Below are 23,202 nucleotides of genomic sequence, written 5' to 3'. Positions count from 1 at the left end.
ACAGCTGCTCTGAGCTGCTGGCCAAGCTGACAGACTCAATCTGTGTGTGTCAAACGTGTGTGATTAAGGAGTTCATAGTGCTCCACAGCTTTTATCCACAAGCCTCACAACCCCCCCCCCCCCCCCTTTTTTTTTGCCCTTCTCCCTCTCACTTGCTTTCTCTCTCTCTCTCCTCTGTTTACCTTTTGTTCCTTCAATCAGTAACTTCCATGAGCCAGTGTCACACATGACGCTCAGGTGTATTTGTGAGAACACACACACACACACAAAGGACCTACTGTAGATGTATAGGCAGGATGAATATCATATTATGATATTTGGAGTGTTTTGGATGAGATATAATGGGAGTATTTGATCTTTGGTTAATTAGAAAATAGCAGCAATGTAGATGCAGTCTGTGTTCAGTTATGTTTAATGTGTTGCTTAAGGCTGTGAGAATATATAAAATAAAATATATTGAATACACATATTGAAAAATAAAATATATAAATATTTATAGGCAACGTTTTACTTAAACACTACAAGCAAATCCAGACCTTGCTGATCAATACCAAAGGCTTTGGCTGCCAGCTCACTCATTGATTGATTGCATTTTATTTTTCCATGTGTTTTTCCTGGTTTTATCTCTTCGGGTTGTTGGATACTTATTACTCTGTCCTGATAAGACCTGGGTCTGAATTCCCTGACCTCAGGCCTGGAGGGTTAGGAGGGTGAAGACAACCTGAGCAGGTTTATCTCACCAGTGTCCACTCTGGGATTACAACGTTCATTTTGTGCTTTTTTTCCCCATCTTTTTAATTAATATATAAAGACTTTATTCGCTATGGAAACATCCATCTTCTACATATATGAGTCTTCTTTTCAGATCTCTTCTCATTTAAGAAAATTCAAGTGTTCACTGTTGGCCTGCTCTCTCTCTCCCTCACACACACACACAGGCACACACACACACTTCATCCTGTCAGCTGCTGGCCCTATCTCTGTAAACTGGTCCTAATTCGTGTAAATATTGGATAAAGTACTGAGGTGGGATGAGATAACCTATTTGTCACATAACCAGCCAGCCATTCAGCCTCCACTGATTAAACAGCACACATCAAGTGGTCCACACACACACACACACAAACACACACAGTGTAGGACAAGCGGTTCACACACACACACATACACACACAAAGGTATGACTAATACATGCATTTTATTATTTTATCTAGAGAAAAATACAAAACGGATATTTCCTTTAAAAATAAAGGAATTCCTGCTGGATGGTGAACAGAAATGAGAAACTGTTGTGACGATGTTTACAGGCTGCTTTAAATGTTTAATGGCAGTTAATGATACCGGTGGTATATATAGATACAGATATATAAAATATATTTCATGTCTCAGTTGTATTTTAACTTCTCAAAGGCGGATTATGTATTTGCATTGTGACTATTTACTAGTGAAGACAATTATTGAAAAATACAATTTCCATTTTGCCCAATCAAATCTAAATTGTGGATATTAAGAAATGTGTTGACTGATCAAAGCTGCAGATTCACCTTAAAATGTGATTTATGTGGGGTTTTTTTTTTTAATACTGTTGTTCTTACAGTATTCAATATCCTGTTTTCATTTCATTTTATCCTGCACTGAAAAGCACTTTATGCTTCTTGCTTAAAATATGTTGTACAAATATTTATATTTAATTATTATGTATTAAAAACCCATACTTAAACAGCTACTCAATCGCTGATACATGTTTTATATTGAAACCTAAGGAAGGTTCAATCCTGCTTGACAAAGTATTTTAAAACTGTACATAGTTAGACAGTAAAATAAATATTTGGTTTACCACCAACCTCTACATTACGTCTGTAGAGGTGTGCAGGAAAATCATGATGGATAAGTTTGGGAGAGTTTAAGGAAACTGCTGAATAATGATGAGTGTTGATGCTGCAACACCCAAAAATACACGCACCAGCCACTTTATTAGGAACACTTGTGCAATCTAATGCAACAGCTCTGCCATAAATTCTACATTTACGAAGCTTATACATTTTCAGTTTTTGTTGACATTGTCAGAAAGGTGATATTTCTACTTTATTATTGAGCTCACAGTGGTTGGTGATGGTGTACTGGAGTGCATTGTGTTGAAAAGTGTTCCTAATATTTTGCCCCCCTCATGTATGTTAATAATATAATGCACTCCAGTACACCACCACCACCCACTACAAACTCAATAATAAAAAGGAGAATTATCACCTTTCTGACAATATCACCAAAAACTGAAAATGTATAAGCTTCGTTAAAGTAGAATTTATGGCAGAGCTGTTGTATTAGATTACACAGGTGTTCCTAATAAAGTGGCCGGGGAGTGTATATCAACTGTAAATTTGAGTGGTCAAAGATGAACTATATCTGTGGTTATAATGGAGCCAAGTCAAAGTAGAATTTTGAATGAATTAGTATTATAATACAGATCAACATTACTTATTACTGGACTCAGTAAATTTGATGTTCTGTAACCCAGGCCGAATGCTTGTTTTGAGCTCAGCACAATAACCTGGTGCACACTGCCACCTACTGCACCGGTAGAGAGGAAACTACCACCAGGCCTCCTACTGTAGAACGAGACTGAGATTGTCTCATTTACATCTGCTTTCATTGACATGCCTGCATGGGCTTGTGGAGCTCACACACCCACTAACCCAAGATATCACTGACAGCATCCCGTCAAACTGAAACTACTACTAAACCCCAAACATCCAGTTTCCTTTCATTTCCCCCTTTTTAAATTGGAAAAATAATCTTACTCTACCTGGAAAGTACCACATATACATTTTCTTTGTCTGCTTGTTCGTTGATGCCAGGTTGACAGTGAGTCCTTGTGTTTTTATGGCTGCACCGTACTATAAGATAAAAATATTTTAGACGTCTTGTGTGTCATTATACACATAATTCTCAAATCTTCTGTCTGACATATTTAGTACTTTTAATTTCTGTGGGTTTGAACAATAAATCTTGGCAGGACTGCATGAGTTTGTCATGACTGTTGAACTGGTGCAGAAAGTTAAACCAGTGAGTTGACCTCCTAAACTACAAAGACCATCCCTGCTGTCTTAAGTAGACTAACTGGGCAACTTTAAGTTTATTACAAGCTCATACTGGTGTTTTCAGTTTTTCAGTTATTCTGAATAGATGTCTGCTCACACTGAAGTCAGGCAGAGCTCTCAGGGAATTACATGAGGTGATTAATCTCAATGTACCACTGGGAATAAAAATGATCATGATGTCATAACATGTCCGTATACTGAGGTCAAATCAGAAACATTAAATGGAAACACCTGTGTGGGTACATCATGGGCATGAAGGGCCATTACTGTTGCTAGATAGCAACTTATTGACCTGAAAAGTTTGACTTGTCATAGCAACAATCAGTGGTGGAAAGTAACTAAGTTAATTTACTCAAGTACTGCACTTAAGTACAAATTCAGGGTACTTGTACTTTTCATGACCATTTCCATTTTATACTTCCACTATACTACATTTCAGAGGGAAATATACTTTTTACTCCACTGATTTTACATAAGCTATTTTCATGGTTTAAATTGTCTTTTTCTTTTTAAATGTTATGAAATTTATGAGAAAGTTCTGTATAAATTACTTATTTTAAAAAACATGATACACTTAAATGATGCAATATTACTATTAATCTACCCCAAAGTATCTAAAATTGGCTCCACATTTATAAACTATAACATTAAAATGCTCTTACACGTATTAATAACAATATACTGTTATAATAAAACACTCTAAAAGTAGCCAGTATGCATAATGAGTACTTTTATTTTAAGTAAATTGCTGATAACACATTTGTACTTTTATTTATGTAGAATTTTGAATTCAGGACTTTTACTAGTAATGGAGTATTTTCTGACTACAGTATTTCTACTTTTATGTAAAGGATGTGAATACTTCTTCCACCGCTGGTAACAATATGTAGCAAGTCATGACAAAGATTATAGATGTCTGACTTAATATGTGCAGCAGGATTAGAATCCCAACATGAAGTCTTATCAAGAAATTAAATGTAAACACGTGAGGGCCTTTTAATAGCTTATAGTCACCAAGCCCGTTGACCGAGGTCACTACTTAGATCTTACTTAGATTACTGATGGTGAAAACAGGATGAGCCTTGAATACCCGACAGGTGCAGGTGAACAGATGTGAAATGCTTGTGACGTGTGTGACAGTCGCTCTCAGATCGCCGGTGAAATAAAAAGTGTGTTTGATTTCACTGAACCATCAAAGGAGGACAATCATCACAGAGCGACAGCACATCACAGCACTTTACCATTCAGATCATTAAAAAACAAACAACATGACAAGGAGCGTGTGTACAAATATTTTTATTTCAGTGAGCACTTTATGCCATGAACTCATAGGGGATGGGCTCCAGCAGCTGTGGCTGGTTTTTCTTGGTGCTGACGAAGTGAGCGTCTCTGGGGGGAGCAGGCTGTGGAGACAACAAAGAGGGAAACTTCAGTCAGTTTAGAAGAAAAGAAATCCAGAATGAAAACACCAAATCTAACTATGGGTAAAAATAAAGTAACCTGGATCTGAACAGACAATAAAAATATAGTTACAACTTTGTTGTTTTAACTTAAAATTTACAGACTATGAAGACCAGTTCATTCACAATGTACTCTAAATTATGCTATCAGGATCTCTATGCTTTCCCCATCTTAAAAACTGCAAATATTCAAGTTTTTGATTAAGATTTTGGTCGGTTTTGATTTGATTTATGGTAAAATGGCAGCGAGGTAATATCACCAGGTTTTATCAGTGCAAGTGATTGATTTACTTCAAAAATAATAGTTCTTATCAAGGATATCTTGACTTATCTTCTCAGCAAAAATCACTAGAAGTTGGCCACAATAAATGAAAGTCATTTTGGTTGTGTTCATACCTGACGCTTGAGTTCCACCCAGCTGCCCTTCTGCTTGGCCTCCATCTTCTTGCCCTCGTTCTCTTTGACACGCTGCAGGAAACTGTCCCTGCTCTTTGAGTGCTTCACATGCTCAATGCGCACGTTGATCCTCTTGGCCAGGATCTTGCCCCTGGGAGAATTAAAAAAATATATATATCATAAATGTATTTACATCAAACACATGAATTAAAACATTTGAGGAATGTTTTAGCTCAAAGTTCAAAGCAAGGCTGCGGAAATATCTGCAGTTCTTTGCTGTCTCCTCAATACAACCCAGGTCAAACAGGAGTTTGGCTGGGATGCTTAAGGATGAAATACTTTCCCCCACGTGAATGACCACTGAGGACATAAACGATCCTTGTGGCAAAGTGAAGATGGGGTTACCATCGCTCATCCTAGATTAAGGGTACAAGCAAGCACACACCAAAGATTAAACACCTGGAGGATTGCTAACGTGCACTCGAAACAAACATCACTCAAGCAAACATAGCGGCTCTGTTTTCTTTAGTCTTAGGTCCCAGTATGCAACACCTGTCAGTTTCATTGTGATGGCACACCACACATATCTGGCTTTAATGGGTCTAACAACTGCGAACTGGTTAAAACATAAATGGTCTGTTTCATTCGGGAATTTTAAGTCCTTTGGTGTGTGCCTGCTCAAGATCACATAACACACACAATCACATAAAATAAATACCACTTCCTACTTACTTGACCTGCTTGTTGACAATGATGCCGACAGCATGTTGGGTTACATTGTAGACACGTCCTGTCTTGCCATGGTAGCATTTATGAGGCATACCCTTCTGAATGGTACCTGTGCCCTGGAGAGAAATCACATACAATAATGTAAAAATGATAAGTAGCAACAACAAAATCATCATCATACACTTTTTCGCTTGTCATCACAGCATAAATATGATGTTTAATTCCCTCTGCAGTTTAACTTGATGATCAACTAAACAAATGTTTGTCAATACATCTGATACATCTGTATCACATGTGTAAAAGACTCAAAACTAAGCTCTTCTCCCTTTTTAGTATTTTGTTGTTGATTGCTGCACTTCTATCTTGTTGCTTCTGTTTTTTCTTATGCACTTGTCTATTTCCAGTTGTTTCTTACTTTCTATGTTAAATTTAAAAAACCCTTCTGTCTAGGGCTTTCTCATTGCACTTCTACCTGGTTTGCTACTTGAGAGTTTTCTATCATGGTACTATCGGAGTCACTCTCCTCTAACACTTGATTGTCTTGCCTCGCTTGTAAGTGGTTTTAAATAAGAACATCTGCCAAGTGACAAAATGTAAATGTCTTACCTTGATGTCAACGATGTCTCCTTTCTTGTAGATGCGCATGTATGTGGACAGGGGAATTGGGCCTGTGAAGTAAATACAGCCAATTAGTTCAACGTGCAGATTTGACAATTCTTCTGGACTTAAACTGTGGACTGATACTAAAAGAAACACTTAAAAATGCACTCACCATGCTTGCGGAAGGGCCTGCTGAACATGTACCTCGTCCCCCTCCTCTTGCCTCTGGTGTTCGTCATGATGCCTGATTACTGAGGGAAAAAGACATAATATTAGCCATGATAGAGCTTTAGGAATTTCTTCTAATGCAAACTTAAAACATGTTTTAAGGATATGAAAGTAGTCTATTGCTTTCATCTAAGTGGTCAAATGGTGCTGGTAAATCAAAGGAGGAACTCATTTTCAGGTTATTAGTACAAATCACTGATAAGCTTTAGAATGATTTGTAATATTACAACAGGAATGATGTACATCCAGGTTCGACATTTTACTGATTTTATTAATATTTTCAAACGTTTGACTGATGCTTTATCAATATCTTTTGAACAAAAATACGATATGATTGCAGAGAAACCCCTACTTGCCAATATGCTGTCTGCTACTGAGGATACAGAATAGCTCATTATGTTTTAAGAGCTGATCAAGTGTATGAAGACAAAAAAACTGTCAAGTATGACTTTCTCCTATCGGCGTAAGATCAAACCTAAGAGTCGTGTCTGAGAAATTTGATGCTACACAACACATTGAACCTCCTGATAACACCGGTAACGTTACGGAAACATGGCAAGTTAACGAGAAATACCAACTAAACTGACGTAGAGGCAGCTATTTTATGCAGGCTTGTTAAGAAAATGAACTAATATCAAATACAAACGTCGTGTTAGCCTGTATTACGGCGTGTCAGGAAAACACAGTTTGTACAGACTTTTGCTGCCTGCCAGGCCCGCATGGAGAGCCACGCTGCTGCTCCTGCTCACATTAAACCGTCAATATAACCGTCTGGGACGTGTTTTAATGCGATAATAACCCACTGAGATGTGTAAGGGAAGAGTTGCGGTGCATATATAGACATTATTGTCAATGAATGACTGCAGAATTAAGTAGAAAATATGATTTAAGACGGAGAACATCTTACCCCCGGTCTCTACAAGATGGCGGGTACGGCGGAAAGAGAGAGCAGCAGTTCCTAGACTCCGCCTTGTAAAATTCAACCGAGGTCGGCTACGATACTGCCTGAACAAAAAATCACAGCGAGGATAAAGGCAGATCCAGAGTCAGCTCTTTTACTGGTTGGCATGGAAACCGAACTGCACGCTCTGTGCATTAACAATAGACTGTATAAAAATAGGCAGCAACTGACTCTAGATCAGATCTGACCGACGATGTTTTTGTGATTTTTGTTGACTGTTTATCTGAGTCTACGGAACAAAAAAAGAGAAAAATATATGAAAGAAATGGCTCAAGTACAAATTCTTGTAACGTTTTTTCACGCTTTCAACGCCGGACGAGTTTAATACTTGTATGTTGGTGCAAACACGTAACTCACAGCCTTAGTGATGATACGCATGCGCGAAACTTGAGCAAAGTGCTAACCTTTAATTTATTTGACGACACGGATAGCAGCTGTAAAACAAACAAACCACATATTGATGTGATCTCGGCAAATTAGCCTTTCTCATGAGGATAAGATAAATATGAATGTGTGACTCTCTCTAAATCAAAAACGAAGCGATCCACTTTATTGATCTCGTTTAAGCGAAGGCGGAAACAGCATGCAGTGAACGCTCTCGTTATCTTTAGCGGTTGGACTGCCGTCGCGAGCTCAGCAGAGTCCTCACGCGGGGAGAGAAGCCCAGTCCTGTCAGCGCGCGGCTGTGTGGTGGAAGATGGCGCTAGCCGAATGGAAATCCTAATGACAGTCTCCAAATTTGCCTCCTTTTGTACCATGGTGAGTGGCAAGGCAGTCTCATACTGCCACTATTCGGGCTACAGGGTGATACGGAAACGGCGGCTGCGCTGTTATCGGCTTTTAAAACCGTTAAATTATAAATAAAAGCACTAGAAATCACGTCTCTGCTAGCCAAGCAGTTTTCCGATCAGCCACCCAACGTCTACTCGGCTCTGCTCTCTTCACTAACGGCACCAAACAGACACTGACTGTGCTGACTGTTTTTTTAAACTCACACATTGACGATTTATTTGGTTAATATTATGTATAATATATATAACACAGCTTCTTTGAGCGCAGTGTCAGTGCACCTGCTGCAGCCGGGATTCACGGCTAACAGGCTAACGTCAAGATAACTGAAGCTAAACCAGCGTTAGAGGTTTGATAACAACTGGCACACAGCTGGGTAATGGATGACTTCACACTGATAGATGATTCATCTGCAGCATGTGTGGAGAAATGGTGCACATAAATGACGTGTTGGCCTTTGACAATCTACCAGTTAGTGTGAACGCAGGCGATGACGACATGGTTTAACATTAGCTTCGCAGCTGGGGACTCTCTCCTGCTCCGTGTCTACAGTTTGTTGCTGTCTGCATAATCGCGCAGTTTCACATTAACTCGTCTCACAGAAACATACTAACAGGATGTGCATGCCTCAAACGAACCCAGAGTGCTGGGCCGACTTAAAAAAAAACCCTCTGCGCTTGAATACTTTCTGTCCTGACACATTTTGTCATCTCAGCCGAGTTGTTATACAAGTGAAAGCTGCTTTAGAGAAGTGTGAGTACCAGCCAGGGACACCACAACTTTGTTGTCAGTTAAAAAAATGGTGCATGCTTTTAGCACTAGTGACATAAAAGGGTTGGGAGGAGATGGTAGGGGGGAAAATGCCCATTAGTTTTCTGTTTTATCCCAGCAACAAATGACCTTGAAAATACCAAGCTACTATCATACAATTTGGCATTTTCTTGCTAATTTAGGCGTAGGTGTGATTGTTTTTTGTTTTTTTTGTCATTGTTCTTTCCTCGATAATGCCTGAATTTATATGTTGCATTATGATATTACTAAGTTGTTTGCCATTCACAGGGCGCCAATGCCTCTGCTCTGGAGAAAGAGATTGGATCTGAGCAGTTTCCGGTCAATGAGCACTACTTTGGCCTGGTCAATGTAAGTGAATGTTACTCTGTGTTTACTTTTACATCTCCCCTTGACTCCCATGTGCTCCGATCCTACTGTAAGCCATATGTGGTGCTCATTTCAGTTTGGGAACACCTGTTACTGCAACTCGGTGCTGCAGGCTCTCTACTTCTGCCGGCCGTTCCGGGAGAAGATCTTGGCGTATCGCAGTCAGCCTCGGCGGAAGGAGAACTTGCTCACCTGCCTGGCTGACCTGTTCCACAGTATTGCCAACCAGAAGAGGAAAGTGGGCGTCATACCGCCCAAGAAGTTCATCACACGGCTACGCAAGGAGAATGGTGAGACGAGGAAGGCAAACTGATATACTTTAGGGAGATATAATAATCAGTAGAACGCTCAGAAGATCCTGAAGTACCTGCAGAACATGAAGAATAGCTGAATTGTGACCCTAAACTCTCTCTTTCTTTGCTTTTTCCCCTCAGAGCTGTTTGATAACTACATGCAGCAGGATGCCCATGAGTTCCTGAACTACCTGCTCAACACCATCGCAGATCTGCTTCAGGAGGAGAGGAAGCAGGACAAGACCAATGGCCGCCTTGCCAACGGCACGTTGGACTCCCAGAACAACAACAGCAATGCCACGCCCGCTCCCACCTGGGTCCACGAGATCTTCCAAGGCACTCTGACCAATGAGACACGCTGCCTCACCTGTGAAACAGTAAGACGCCTCACTGCTGTCTGCGTACATGGAGACGTTTAAGTGGCTTACAGCAAACAAATTTTCATTCAAGCCAGACAGTCTTGCTGCTGACTTCAGGGATTACTGCATTTACAAAGATGAAGCTTCTTAATACATGTTTAGAGAACAGCTTAGGCTGTTTGTGGTAATTTCTGTTGGTGTGTGTGCAAACAATGTTTTCAGTAAACAGAATAAAATCGCATACAGTAGGATTTTTATCACCATATGGCAACAACTCCCATTGTGGAGTATTGACACATCAAACCTCTTGTCAGTATTAGGTTGACAAACAGAGTTGTCAGGATTAGGGACTGCTTATTTTGATGTCTGTTTATTTTTGTTTTTATTTTTCAGATAAGCAGCAAAGACGAGGACTTTCTTGACCTTTCTGTGGATGTAGAACAGAATACCTCCATCACACACTGCCTCAGGTAAAGCTACAGTGCTGCATGTTGAAGCAGAGCTGCATCAGGCATTGAGGAAGCAGGAGTAGTAGTTATTTGGCAGGAAATTAATTGGCAGTTATTTTGATAAGTGGTTAAATCTTTAATCATCACCTTTAAAGCAAAAATACCAAACATTTGATGGTTTCAGCATCTCAAATATGAGGATTTCCTCCCTTTTCTCTGTCTTACATCATAGTAAAATGAATATCTTTTGTGTTTTGGACTGTTGCTCAGACATCACCCATTTTTTTTACTATTCTCTGATGTTTTAAAGACTAAATGATTAATGTAGAAAATAATCTACAGTTAATCAACAATGAAAAAACACATAGCCCTATTTAAGAATTTAGCTCTAAAATGTTAAAGCCTACTTTTTAACATAATACAAAATGGACAAAATGTTTGCTGGCGTTGCAGTACTAGTCACCGTTCAATATAACTGAGTGTTTTACTTATTTTTAGCATGTAACATGCAGAGTAGTAACATTTTAAGAGGTTGCAATCAACCATATCATAAAGTGTATTTTGTTTTAAATAAAATTGCATAAAGTGTTCTTACCAGGTGCTGTTTGTTTGAGGCAGCTGGCTTTGTTTTTCTAGGATCAGTTTGAGCCAAAAGTCTGGAAAAAAACAAAAAAAAACACCAACCCTTGTGCTGTGTCCTTCACCAACCTACACAAGGAGAATGCAGCTTGAAATCAAAGATGTGGACTTCAGATTGTGTATTGACTAATTTTCTCTTTTTGGCTCTCCTCAGAGGTTTCAGTAACACAGAGACACTGTGCAGTGAGTACAAATACTACTGTGAAGAATGTAGAAGCAAGCAGGAGGCACACAAGAGGTCAGTATACAGGTTATGTCTTAATGTATGAATTTAAGCTTTTTTTAAAGGCTTTTCTGTGCTGTATTTATATTTGGGTGTCTGACGCTGTGATATTTGTGATCTAGGATGCGTGTAAAGAAGCTGCCAATGATTCTGGCTCTGCACCTGAAGCGCTTTAAGTACATGGAGCAGCTGCAGCGCTACACCAAGCTGTCCTATCGCGTTGTCTTCCCTCTGGAGCTCCGTCTCTTCAACACCTCCGGGGACGCCACCAATCCTGAGAGGCTCTATGACCTGGTCGCCGTGGTGGTGCATTGTGGGAGGTGTGTAGGTGAACGCACAGCCAGAATACAAACACCTTTTTAACAGTCTCCACAGTAACCAGAGACACGCAGACAAATCACGGTTCTAATAATAAAATGCATTTGAACATATTGGCACAAGAATTAAGACGTTAGAATATAAATCATGTCTCACAGGAGGAAAAACAGACCCTCATCTGTCATTCAGCTGGGCCATTCTTTTTCTGAGTGGGAGTTTGTCTGTCGATGTTTATTCAGGGTGTTCCCCTGCTTTTAACACAGCGCATGCTGGAACAGATTTCAGCTCTTCATGACTGAGAATACAAATGATCTAGTAAAAGAAAATAGATTAAAAGATCAAACTTATCTGGAGCTGAGGGAGTCCTACTGATGTAAATGATGTCTGAGTCTCCTCTTCTCCCTACTGAGCTCAACTCCCACTTAACCTCCCTACTGCCAGGGTTATTTTAAGGGCAGGGAGATCTTTCATAAAATATATGTCATGATACAAGGTTATAAATGATGTGGGATCAGTTCTTATAATGTCATGATATTGCTTAAATCATACAGTATGTTGTATTTAGAGGCTTAAACTTGCTAAAATGAACATATGATGACTCATTTTGGCATTAGACGGTATAATCAGATACAGGAACAATACAATATTCATGTAAAATGTGATACTTATTAGTCAGCTTTTTAAAAAGATGTGTTTGTTAATATTAAAAATAAAACCACAGTATTATTAGTCCATTTAAAAATCAGGTTTTCAGTGTGTAGCTCAGGATGATGGTGTTTAATCAGACGTTAGACAATTTTTTTTGTGTGTTGGCTGATCGGTTTCACGCATGTGACAGAGTTAGGTGAAGATTTGTAGCTGGTTATTGAAGTGGGTGGACCTTGTAGTGAAGGTAAGCAGCGCCTGTTCACCTTATTCGTTTTTGTTCTGACACGTCGAACCAGCAAAAAAATGTTTGAAAATAAATCCTCGTACACCCACACAGATGTTTGTACTTGTTGGATTAGACCTCTGCTCAGGACGATGTTGGGTGGAGTTACGCTGGAATTACATGAAGTCACCAAACTTCACAAAACACAAAATAATAAAGGTGCAACAAAACTAACAGGAGGATCAGAGAGATGTCAAAATTAAGCAAGACTGTGTTTACATGCACACGAGTATCCTGATTATGATCAGTTGTTATGTATTGTGCATGTAAACACCTGATCCAGTGATCATTGTCTGCTATGCTCGCAGGTGTGTCACCAACTCTATTTACACAGTAATTAGTTAGTTCGTTCGTTAGTTAAACAAAAAACAGTGAGGTAAATTAAGTAGTGATGATCATGCTGAAATACAGGGAAAGTCTGACCTCAGTCAAGCAGATCATAAATTGCACTGTCGTACTTGTTTTCCATTACCAGTGATTAGATGTGTCTGAATCTGGCAGCAGAGTTTAAAGAGCCAGAGATCAATCTCAAACTGTAAATAATGAAATAAGAGGCTGAGACATTCACACCATCAGAAACCTGGATACTGACATGAATGACTGGCACGGTTCTGGCAACGAGTCTAATCAGGCAAAATAAGTGAAAACACGTGTGAGGATCGACTCTGGTTGTGTACAGTAATAAGATATATAGATTTACTCTGTAGAGCTAATGCAGTGTTTTATTTCTTTCCAGTGGTCCAAACAGAGGTCACTACATTGCCATTGTGAAAAGTCATGACTTCTGGTTGCTGTTCGATGATGATATTGTAGAGGTGAGTGAGTTTTATGTGTTCACATTAGCATTTCTGTATCTTTTTACACAGTTCCTGTTTTTTTCTAACCCTGCTCTATGTTGTTTTTTTTCCCTGTTCTTGTAGAAAATAGACGCGCAGGCCATAGAGGAATTCTACGGTCTGACTTCTGAAATCTCCAAGAACTCTGAGTCGGGCTACATCCTCTTTTACCAGTCCAGAGACTAAACGTAGAGCGAGAGTTTCACCACAGAAACCAGTTCCCTCTCTGTGTGTGTGGAGCAGTGGACCATACGCCCACAGCAGCCCGCATGGTGTTACACCTGCCTGCACAGCTGTTAATTCATACCTGTGCTTTTACGCACTCAGCGCTGCAGCTCAGCCATGGAAGTCCCCCCCCCCCCCCCCCCCCCCGCCCACTCTTCCCATGTACCAGCTGGCCTCCATGTCCCTCCTGCCCCCCTACAACCCTTCCTTCATCCCCTTCACTCTGGCTGGACACTGCTGCTGCTGCTGCAGGGACAATGAGACGATAATGAATGAAAACTGTGTCAAGATTGTTTTTAAAAGACGCTGAATGAGGGTTGTACAGATGCCGGTTGGTCGTACGAGTGGCGTTCTAGTTTTTGCCTTGGGTGTGGGGTGAATGGGTATTTAATAATTCATATGATGTGATATTGGCCCGGTGTTGTCGCTCCCCCACACTGTTTATTCTGCACTGGGATTTTTGTAGAGCGGATCATGTTTTTGATCACGGCTGTAGATGCCGATGGGTGGGGGGTGAGAGTCCCACTTATGGGGGGGGGGCGCACTGGGTCGTGTATTTCTACAGTGTACAGAATGGTATTTGTATAAATATTACAAGAAGATAATATTATCATTGGAACATGTTAGACCTTGAGAAGATGTATTAACACTATGGTGCACTTTTGATACCGTTTTGTAGGTGTTGGCAAGTTTAATGTGAGGGTTTGCTTGAAAAAAAAAGGCCTGTTGTGAAGCGATCATTTTCTGTTTTAAAGAAAAAGAAATAAAAGCCAGTAAGATTGAAGCAGGGTGTGCTCTCTTTTCTGTGTCCCACAGGTGCGCACTGATGACTCATAGGCGCTCAACATCGCCCCTTAGCGGTGCTACCTGGTAGCTCTTCTTTTTCCACTGCAACAGGAGCTATTTTTAATTCATTCAGATCCAAAAGGCAGGTGCTTTGGAGAAAAAAAAAATCCAAATTGCCGACATGATGCTCGGTCAGCTCACTGTGGTCAGATACACGCACATTAACCCAGCTCCTCACCTATGCAAGGAGGTGTCCTGGAGGCTGCTGTGCCGCAAGGATGGAGTGATGAGGCACAAGAAGATGGAGGACAGGAGGGGAGGGATAGGAGGGAGGGAGGGGAGGAGGTTGGTGACACACATCAGGCTTGCTGTTAATAGCACAGACAGGACGAGAATAGCAGGGCGTCGCAGGAGGAGAGCGAGTCTCTGCATCCAGCATCTTCATATCTGAAACTCCAGTCAGACACCCAGAAGCACTGAAACTAACACTAAAGTGTCTCTAAAGTATGTGAGTTTATTGATTGAGGAGCATAAATGTTAAAAAAAATAATATTCATACCTGCGTGAAAATAGAGCTGCCTGACCACTTCACACACTTGCACCTGTCTGTGTCCTTGAGACAGCGCGGACTAGACACTGTGCTCTTTACTGAGTCTGGTCCATTTGGGACTCCTTCTTCATCATTGACTCCCCCCCTCCCCACACACACACACACCTCCTCCTCTTCCTCTCTTCCGCCGCTGCTCCGCTCGCTGCCTCCTGCACAGCCGCAGTCCACGGCGATGCGCCGTTAACGGCAGAGCCGCTCCGCGCTCTTTTCTTTTCTTCCATCATCCCCGCAGCTTTCAGGCAAAGAGAGGAGCATCCCCCTCCCCTTCACCCCCACCCCCACACCTCCTTCCACGGGCTGCGTGTCTGTCCGCCGCCGCTGCTGCACCACCATCCTTATCACTAACATGGACATACGAGGCTGCGCTTCTTCCATCTAGACGGGAAGCCTCACCTCACAGAGTCAAGGTAGGCTGCATGGGAGGCGGCGGAACGGGATTAATTGAGCATCCTCGGCATGCATGGGGGGAAAAAAATTCAGCTTGCATCCTTTTGCTGACGTGGAGCAAGCCAGTGTGTTTCTCTGATGCGAGGTGCAGAAGGTAAAGCTGCAACATATGGCCACTAGTGTGAGGTGGATGTATGGTGTTGGAGAAAGGATATATTTCCATGACGGGAGCGGCGCTTGGTCTCTGGCAGCAGCCTTGAATTATTGCCGGCACCGGTGGTGGAGGGTTATCGATAGGAAATGTGGCCTGAAATTTGCTGCAAAGCCTGCTGCTTTTTTGTTGTTGTTGTTTATTTTTTTTATGATCCTCTTGTGTTTCTCCTGGCCATGCATTAGTAAATAGAGCTCTTCACATGTGTGGTCAAAGCCGCAGGCCTCTGTTGTAACAGCTTTAACAGTCACTGCTGGGTTTAATGCCCAGGAGATTATACATAACCTGTGAACTGTCACTTTTTTTTAATTTCCAGATTCAGGTTGTCAGACTGTAGTTATCTGGTGCAGTGGAAGGTTTCTGTTCCTAGTTGTACAATAGCACCATTAGTGTGTGGTCCTGCATAATGTGCATTCATTTCTAGTAGACAGTACCACGCTGAGAATATAACCTTGACTGCTCATGTTTATGTTGTGGAATGTGTAACACAGGTGTCTTTAAAGCAGTGGTGTGCAAAGAGGTGGGGTGGGGGCAGGAGGGAAACAGCCCCCTATGTTTTCAGATTGTGAAGCTAAAAAGACGAAGCAAAAACACACAATAGAGACACTTGTAACAGATTTCAATCTACATAGTCCTCCAGAGGATGAGGGCTTTTGTTTTCTGTACATAAAAGGGTGAATTCAACTATCATTATAGTGTTTGTTTGTGTTTTCATTTGTGTTTCAGACGGGGGGCACAATGAGTGAAGAGCCAGCGGTCACCCCCAGCTGGCTGACCCCTGACCCCACAGCATGGGCCAGCGGAGGCGGGGGTCCAATGGACAACAGCACCGGCCTGGGGACGTTTCCGCCGGAGGACTCCCTCCCGCCCAGCCAGCTGCCGCTGCTGGTCAACCCTTGGGACATTGTGTTGTGCTCATCTGGGACTCTTATAGCCTGTGAGAACGCCCTGGTGGTCCTGGTGATCTGGCAGAACCCGGCGCTCAGAGCCCCAATGTTCCTGCTAATTGGCAGCCTGGCGCTGGCTGACCTGCTGGCCGGCCTGGGCCTGGTGCTTCACTTCACCTGTGCCTACTTGCTTCGCTCCGACTCGGCCCAGTTGCTGACTGTCGGCCTGGTGGTGGCCTCCTTCTCCGCCTCCGTCTTCAGCCTGCTGGCCATCACCATCGACCGCTACCTGTCGCTGTACTACGCCCTCACCTACAACTCTGAGCGGACAGCGGCCTTCACCTACACAATGCTCGTGCTACTGTGGGGTCTTTCCTTGTGTCTGGGCCTGCTGCCGGTCACAGGGGTCAACTGCCTGGCGGAGGAGGCCACGTGCAGCGTGGTGCGTCCGCTGACAAAGAACAACATCGCTGTGCTGTCCGTCTCCTTCCTGCTGCTCTTCGGCCTCATGCTGCAACTCTACGTCCAGATCTGCAAGATCGTGATGCGCCATGCTCACCAGATCGCCCTCCAGCACCACTTCCTGGCCGCCTCACCCCACTACGTCACAACACGGAAGGGCGTGTCGACGCTGGCCATCATCCTGGGCACCTTTGCTGCCTGCTGGATGCCATTCACTGTCTACTCTCTCATCGCTGACTACACCTACCCTCCACTCTACACTTACGCCACGCTGGTGCCTGCCACCTACAACTCCGTCATCAACCCAGTCATATACGCCTTCAGGAACCAGGAGATCCAGAAGGCGCTGTGGCTGGTGTGCTGCGGCTGTGTGCCTGCCAGCGTGGCCCAGCGGGCGAGGACCCCTAGTGACGTCTGACCAAGCAGACCCAGGCGGGAAGAGAGAGGCGCCCTGGGTCAGCTCTGCTCCTCACTGGATGTGTCCGGTGTCACGGAGAGCAGCAGCAGCAGGGGAGATCAGCGGCAGAGGGCTGTGGCTTCAGTTCTCACTGAAGGTGTTGCTGGCAGAGGCAGTTTGATTACTTATCCACAGCCCGCATGGATGGATGGATTTTTTTTTTCTTTCTTACACTCACCATAGGGCAAGGTGTCTCACTGTCTTCCCCAGTAAAGGCCCCCTCTGTTCAATCCGTGCCACGCCCTTCCTCTGTTCTGCAGAGAGCGCTGAATGCATCACATGTTACAGGCAGCAGCTGTATATAGAATGTGCATATAGTTAACAGCACGAGAGCTTTGGTCGACACGTGCTTGTTTTTCTTCACATAGGGGAGGGATTATTAGTGTGCGCTCTCGCTCGAGCGTGCGTAAAATGCGCGCGGCAGATTTGACAAAGCAGTGTGTGCGGTGCGGTGCGGTGAGATGAGATGAGGGGAAGGGAGAGAGCGGCCGCGGCTGAGCACGCAGGCATTTATTTTTCCACAGTGAAAGCCCGTCTGGAGCAGCATCCCGTCGCTCTGCTGCTGCACTCTGAACGTGCGTCGAAAGCTAAACAGCCGCGGAGAGCTAAAAATAGACCCGGCGCTCTCTGATCCGCGCCCTGCGTCCTCCACAGACGCCAAGAGAGAGAAATCAAGCCGCTTCTTCTCTCATCGCCTCTCCCATCCCCCCCCCACCCCCCACCCTCCCGCCCGTCTTTCTTTTCTCTCTGGACTGTGCGTGAATGCGTTTTAGTTCAGCTCAAGACAAAGCCCCAGGAGACCCCCACCATTAACCTCCTCCTCCATTTTTATTAAGATCGGAGGCATCAAACCGAATATAGGTCCATCGGATTATGTAACCACCTTATATCCCTCTTCTTGTCACTTTTCAAACAAATTGCTTTTGAATTCTTGAATGCTAAGTAATTTTATTGCTGTTTATTTGAGAAAACCTCACGAATTAGATTTTATTTTAACACAAATATCAAGTGTATCCCTAAAAACTATCATCAAATCCCCACAAACCCACAGAAAAAGCAGAATTGTATGAGTGCTTTCTGTGTTGGAATCCACAAAATATGAATGAATCTTAATGTATTTCCATTTATTTGATCTCTAGTGGCTCTTCAGCTTCCTAAAGCAGTGGTTCTCAAACTTTTACACACCCCTAGACACAAATTAGATCATGGACCCCCAAGATTTTGTCCCAGGGTCTCCCATCTGATATAATGTTTGCTTTTTGATGTTTTATTACAGAAAGTGTATGAAACCCATGACTAAAATAATCATACATTCTGTCATTGTGTTACTTATGGATGGAATTAGTGAAAATAAATTATTATACTTTTTGCTGGGGACGCCCTGGAACCCTCTCAAGGATCCCTGGTGGTCCCCGGACCCGACTTTTGAGAACCACCATCCAAAAGAGCCCCACAACCACGTGATCTCTGATCTGCATGCTAGACTTCAGTGTAATTTGCATGCAACAAGCACAAATTCCTCTTTTCTCCCCTGAGTTCAGTGAGTTAGGTCACACAGGCCACTGCAGGCGATGTGTCACCATGACCCCAATAATTTAGTGAAGATATCCTCACATATATTGCTATGAAAGAGCTATAATCATCACTGGATGGTCACAAGATTTGCACCGAATTTTTGCAAAATGTGGATTTTGAAAATGTTTTTCTGTATAGTGCAGAAGAGTTCAGAGGCATTCTTACAGCTGTATTTTGATTATGATTTAAGTTTAACCCTTACATACTGTTAATATTCTGAGATTTCCCATAATTAGTCTCTGACAAATTTCTAAAAATCACAAATCTATAATTTTCTATTCATAAATATCTCATCAGTCAGTTTTAAAGGGGCCCTTTCAGAGAGCAGAGAGTGTATTATTTAGGTTTTATGGAGAAAAAAACACTCACAATCACACTATATGATGGTCCTATTTACCTGAATCACAAGAACATACCAGCCATTGTGATTTAAGTGAATTTAATTGGATTTGAAGACATTTTTGAATGGTGATTTATGATTTTTTTTAATAAATATGGACCAAATTTAACCTGAAACACCTCTATGGACAGAATTTCTTCTTCATTTTTGTATATTTTGGCTCAATTTAGAGAAAGTCACAAAAAATCAGGCTAAAAGTAAGATATTTAGGGTGTTTTTACAGCTCTCAAATGTAAAAATGGGTCAAATTTGACCTGAACAATGTGTAAGGGTTAACAAATTGTAATTCAATGGAAGCCCAAATCACAACACCTACCAGCTGCTCTGAGTTAGTTCTCCGTTAGGCTATTTTTTTTTTTTTGGTCTCAGAACTAGTATCGAAGCCAACAACATGCGCACGCTAATTCCTCATCCATACAGATCATGTCAGCAATAACTAGCCTATGAATGGTAGTTATGTTTGTTTTTTAGAGGTGAAGCAATACTCAGACAGCAATAACATCCACGTTCCCGCCATGACTTCTTCCTGCAGGGTGAGGTACCAGAATGGCCGCTCGGGGGATTTGGGATGTGATGTAAGTGAACAGGCTCAGTGATGCTTCAGTGACATGAGTGGTGGGTTGATCACTTCTGGGCTGGAAAAAATGGACAAGATCATTTGTCACCGGTGACACCACTGCCTCATTCCTCCGCAAAAAGGGTGTTTTTTGATCATTTGCCACACCTTGATGAAATTGTGAACTTTTTTTGATGGGGGTGGGGGGAGGGGGGGGTGTTGTTGTTGTTGTTGCCTCTGCCTTTTTGTGAGCATATGAACTGTCCTGAGTGTCGTAACCTCAAGTGTCCGTGCGTGATTCGTGCATATGATATGAGTTGCATGGCCTCTGGGTGTGTGCATGTGTGTGTGTGTGTGTGTGTGTGTGTGTGTGTGTGTGTGTGTGTGTGTGCGTGTGTGTGTGTGCGTGTGTGTGTGTGTGTTTGTGATCCAGCAGCTCAGCAGATCATAATCTGTCTCCTTGTGTTGTCCGGGGGGTGGGGGGGAGGGGAGGTAAAAACAGGTCTGAGGAATATAAAATCCTGTTGACCCTCTGACCTTAGAGGATAATGCTGCCAGTCTTCCTGTCAAATTCTGCGAGAAGTGGCCTCGTTACGTGTTTGTCCGAGAGCTTTTTGAAGAGAGACGGGACTAGGATGTGGACGCTCCAGCACTTCAAGCCAAAGTGAAAGAGACTCTGAATGAACTGGGATCCTAGTCCCGCTGTGTGTTTTTCTGTCTGCTCTATATCGCTAATATTCTACTACTACGTAAAATCAATCTAGTCTGGTGAAGGCAGGTGTCCGTTAAGTGACCTCTGAATGATTCTTTGAGCTAAAAAACGGCCACTTTCCAAACACAAAAGTAATGCTTCTTCTTTCTTTTCTCACTTCCTCACCTCTCTGAGAGCCGATAGAGCTCGAAAGAGCAGTCATTCCATGGAAACTGTTAAGTTTGGGTCCCCAACACTTAAAGGGAAAAACGAGGCAATATAAAACTCAATATTGTTTTCAATGGCTGAAGACACTAATTCAAGTGTACTAATTACTATAAAATTACAATTCTTATATTTTTAATTGTTTTCTGTTAAAAAATAGTCATTTTCTCACCACCGTTCTGACCATTTCTGACATTTATGTGAGGTGACACTAAATATTGCATAAATCTCAGCCTTTTTTGTTTTTAGGAGCATAATGTTTCCATCTTTATGGGAAATGTGTTAATCAAATTTTTAAAAAAAAACACATTTTGGTGAAAATAGCATGATGTGTGTGTCCATTAGTTTCATATTCCACCCCGTCACATTAATGTATCTCTGCACCAAAATACTGTACTGGTCCTTTAAGTGACATCACTAAGAGGAAATGACATCATTTAAGAGTTTGAAGAAGACAAATTCAAAAGCTGGCGAGTTTTGATTTTCTTTTAGAACATTTTTGGTACATTTTCCTTTCAAAACCTTCTCTGTCAAGCATAACATATCCACCCTGTCATTCAAAAAAAACATAGTCAAAACTTTTTTTTAATGAAATTTTCAAAATATATTTGTAAAAAACATGTTTTTTTCGTTTAGCTGCATGCTAGGTGTGGTGCCACAGGCTTTAGTTTAAAATTAAATTTAAAAAAAAAAAGAGTGCCTGAGCTTGCAAGATATGTTTTATTGCAGGTCTAACATATTCTTCATGCTATGAAATACAAAAATCTTCGGTCCAATCTGAACAGTTTCCGTCGAATGACCCAGAAGCATCCGTGAGGTGCCCAGTCTCCGTCTTTCTGGCCTCAGATTATGAGTGTTGAGGAAAGCAGAGAGTAGCATTTCTAAGCTTTTGGAACGTCGCCTGTGTATGTGAGCTTGTGCACAGTGTCAGACCGAACCCTGTAGTTATTCGTCGAGCACCAACAGGTCAGGCTGGCACATCACAAACCATCACAAACTCTTATTCCTTTACCTTTGGAGAAAAGTCTATTTTGTTATATTCATTGAAAAGGTCTATTTTTTTCCACTTTAGTCTGGCCTGAATTCTTTCAGATTCTGATGTTGTATGATATACAGTATAACGGCGCTGTAAAGCCTTTTTCTGAATGTAGTAATAATCAAATTGTTTAACTGATATCCCCCTCCTCTTGACTAATTAGTTTCTGTAAATAAGGCATGCGTAAGAGAGGGGGGGACTTAATACCACCATGCATGGTGCTACCAAAGCCAGTCAAACTAGCAGATGAGTTGGGTTGCACCATTTTTTTCAGATGACATTTCTCCACATCAGCTGTTAATGTAGAATTTGTTCTGTTGAGTTTCCTCGCTTAAATATGCACCAGTTTGTAAAGGCTGGTTAATGGGTGATTGAGTGAGTTTGGCTACAAAGATGGGGGATGTTTGAGAAGAAAAAAAAAAAAAAGGTACACAACTTATTCTGATTGGTGAATGTTTTCCGCTCATGCAACCAACAGTATTATCAACCTGGAAGCTGTAAAGATCTGAGATGTTCATGGTTGCGAAGGTGTGAACAAGGGCTTTGTATCCAAGAATAGTAAAAAAAAAAAAGACTGTGATGTTGGATGTAATACACACCTGAATGGTTTCACCGTGCAACAGTACACTGAATTATGGTTGTGTGCGAGGTTTTAAAGATGCGTAGCCAAGGATGGGCTGTTCAAGATGGGAGGAGGTGTCTTTCTGATGGTTACTAATCTAGAGCTAAATATCAAAACACTCAAGGGCCTGTGAATGTGTGCGTGTGTGTGTGTGTTTTTTGGGGAGAAGGTTGGAGATGAGGGGTGGTGATGGTGGTGGTGGTGGTGGGGGCACAGTAACAGCATCTTGTGTAGACGTATGCGTAGTTTTCAATGTGAAATGCACTTTATTTTTTGGATTGAAAAATGGCACAACAAATTAAGTATCTGCAAAACGAAACGTATAAACGATAATCAACATGCACTAACTTAACTGAGATATTGTAAAAACATCGTGTGAACGTGGTGTCTATTTTTCCAAGGTGTTAGTTGTGACTTTTTAATTGCTTTGGTTAGTTCACTCAATTGAGAGATCTTGTTAATTTTGTATTAAAAACAAACATGTGCTGTGCATAAAAAAACTCCTGCCTCGACTAATTTGTTCATCCTCGCCCTGCTGTCCCCCTTTTTTTTCCCTCTGTTTCCCTGGCAACTCCCTTCTTAGCTGTACCGTTACCATGGAAACT

At 42.0% G+C, this 23,202-nt stretch overlaps 3 protein-coding genes across 3 annotated transcripts; 2 read left to right on the top strand and 1 right to left on the bottom strand.

Moving 5' to 3' along the window:
- Window positions 1–4,378: 4,378 nt before the first annotated feature.
- rpl21 (ribosomal protein L21) lies at window positions 4,379–7,506 on the bottom strand. The gene is made up of 6 exons (XM_044339694.1): window positions 7,419–7,506; window positions 6,456–6,534; window positions 6,290–6,351; window positions 5,687–5,799; window positions 4,955–5,105; window positions 4,379–4,501 (listed from the first exon to the last, which is right to left on the bottom strand). Exons 2-6 carry the CDS (start codon window positions 6,520–6,522, stop codon window positions 4,412–4,414), a joined length of 483 nt encoding a protein of 160 aa, XP_044195629.1. The 5' UTR covers window positions 6,523–6,534; window positions 7,419–7,506; the 3' UTR covers window positions 4,379–4,411.
- A 102-nt stretch (window positions 7,507–7,608) lies between these two features.
- usp12a (ubiquitin specific peptidase 12a) lies at window positions 7,609–14,394 on the top strand. Its single transcript, XM_044339671.1, has 9 exons — window positions 7,609–8,231; window positions 9,321–9,401; window positions 9,496–9,709; window positions 9,854–10,089; window positions 10,465–10,541; window positions 11,314–11,397; window positions 11,505–11,702; window positions 13,368–13,446; window positions 13,552–14,394. The coding sequence occupies exons 1-9, from the start codon at window positions 8,184–8,186 to the stop codon at window positions 13,651–13,653; spliced, it is 1,119 nt and encodes a 372-aa protein (XP_044195606.1). The 5' UTR covers window positions 7,609–8,183; the 3' UTR covers window positions 13,654–14,394.
- An 805-nt stretch (window positions 14,395–15,199) lies between these two features.
- On the top strand, window positions 15,200–18,190 carry gpr12 (G protein-coupled receptor 12). The gene is made up of 2 exons (XM_044339686.1): window positions 15,200–15,495; window positions 16,413–18,190. The coding sequence occupies exon 2, from the start codon at window positions 16,425–16,427 to the stop codon at window positions 17,451–17,453; it is 1,029 nt and encodes a 342-aa protein (XP_044195621.1). The 5' UTR covers window positions 15,200–15,495; window positions 16,413–16,424; the 3' UTR covers window positions 17,454–18,190.
- Window positions 18,191–23,202: the final 5,012 nt, after the last annotated feature.

Source organism: Thunnus albacares, chromosome 21 (assembly GCF_914725855.1).
Source record: "Thunnus albacares chromosome 21, fThuAlb1.1, whole genome shotgun sequence".
NCBI lineage: Eukaryota > Metazoa > Chordata > Actinopteri > Scombriformes > Scombridae > Thunnus > Thunnus albacares.
The sequence above is the reverse complement of the archived record's forward strand: the minus strand, read 5'-3'. Positions and strand labels throughout refer to the sequence as shown.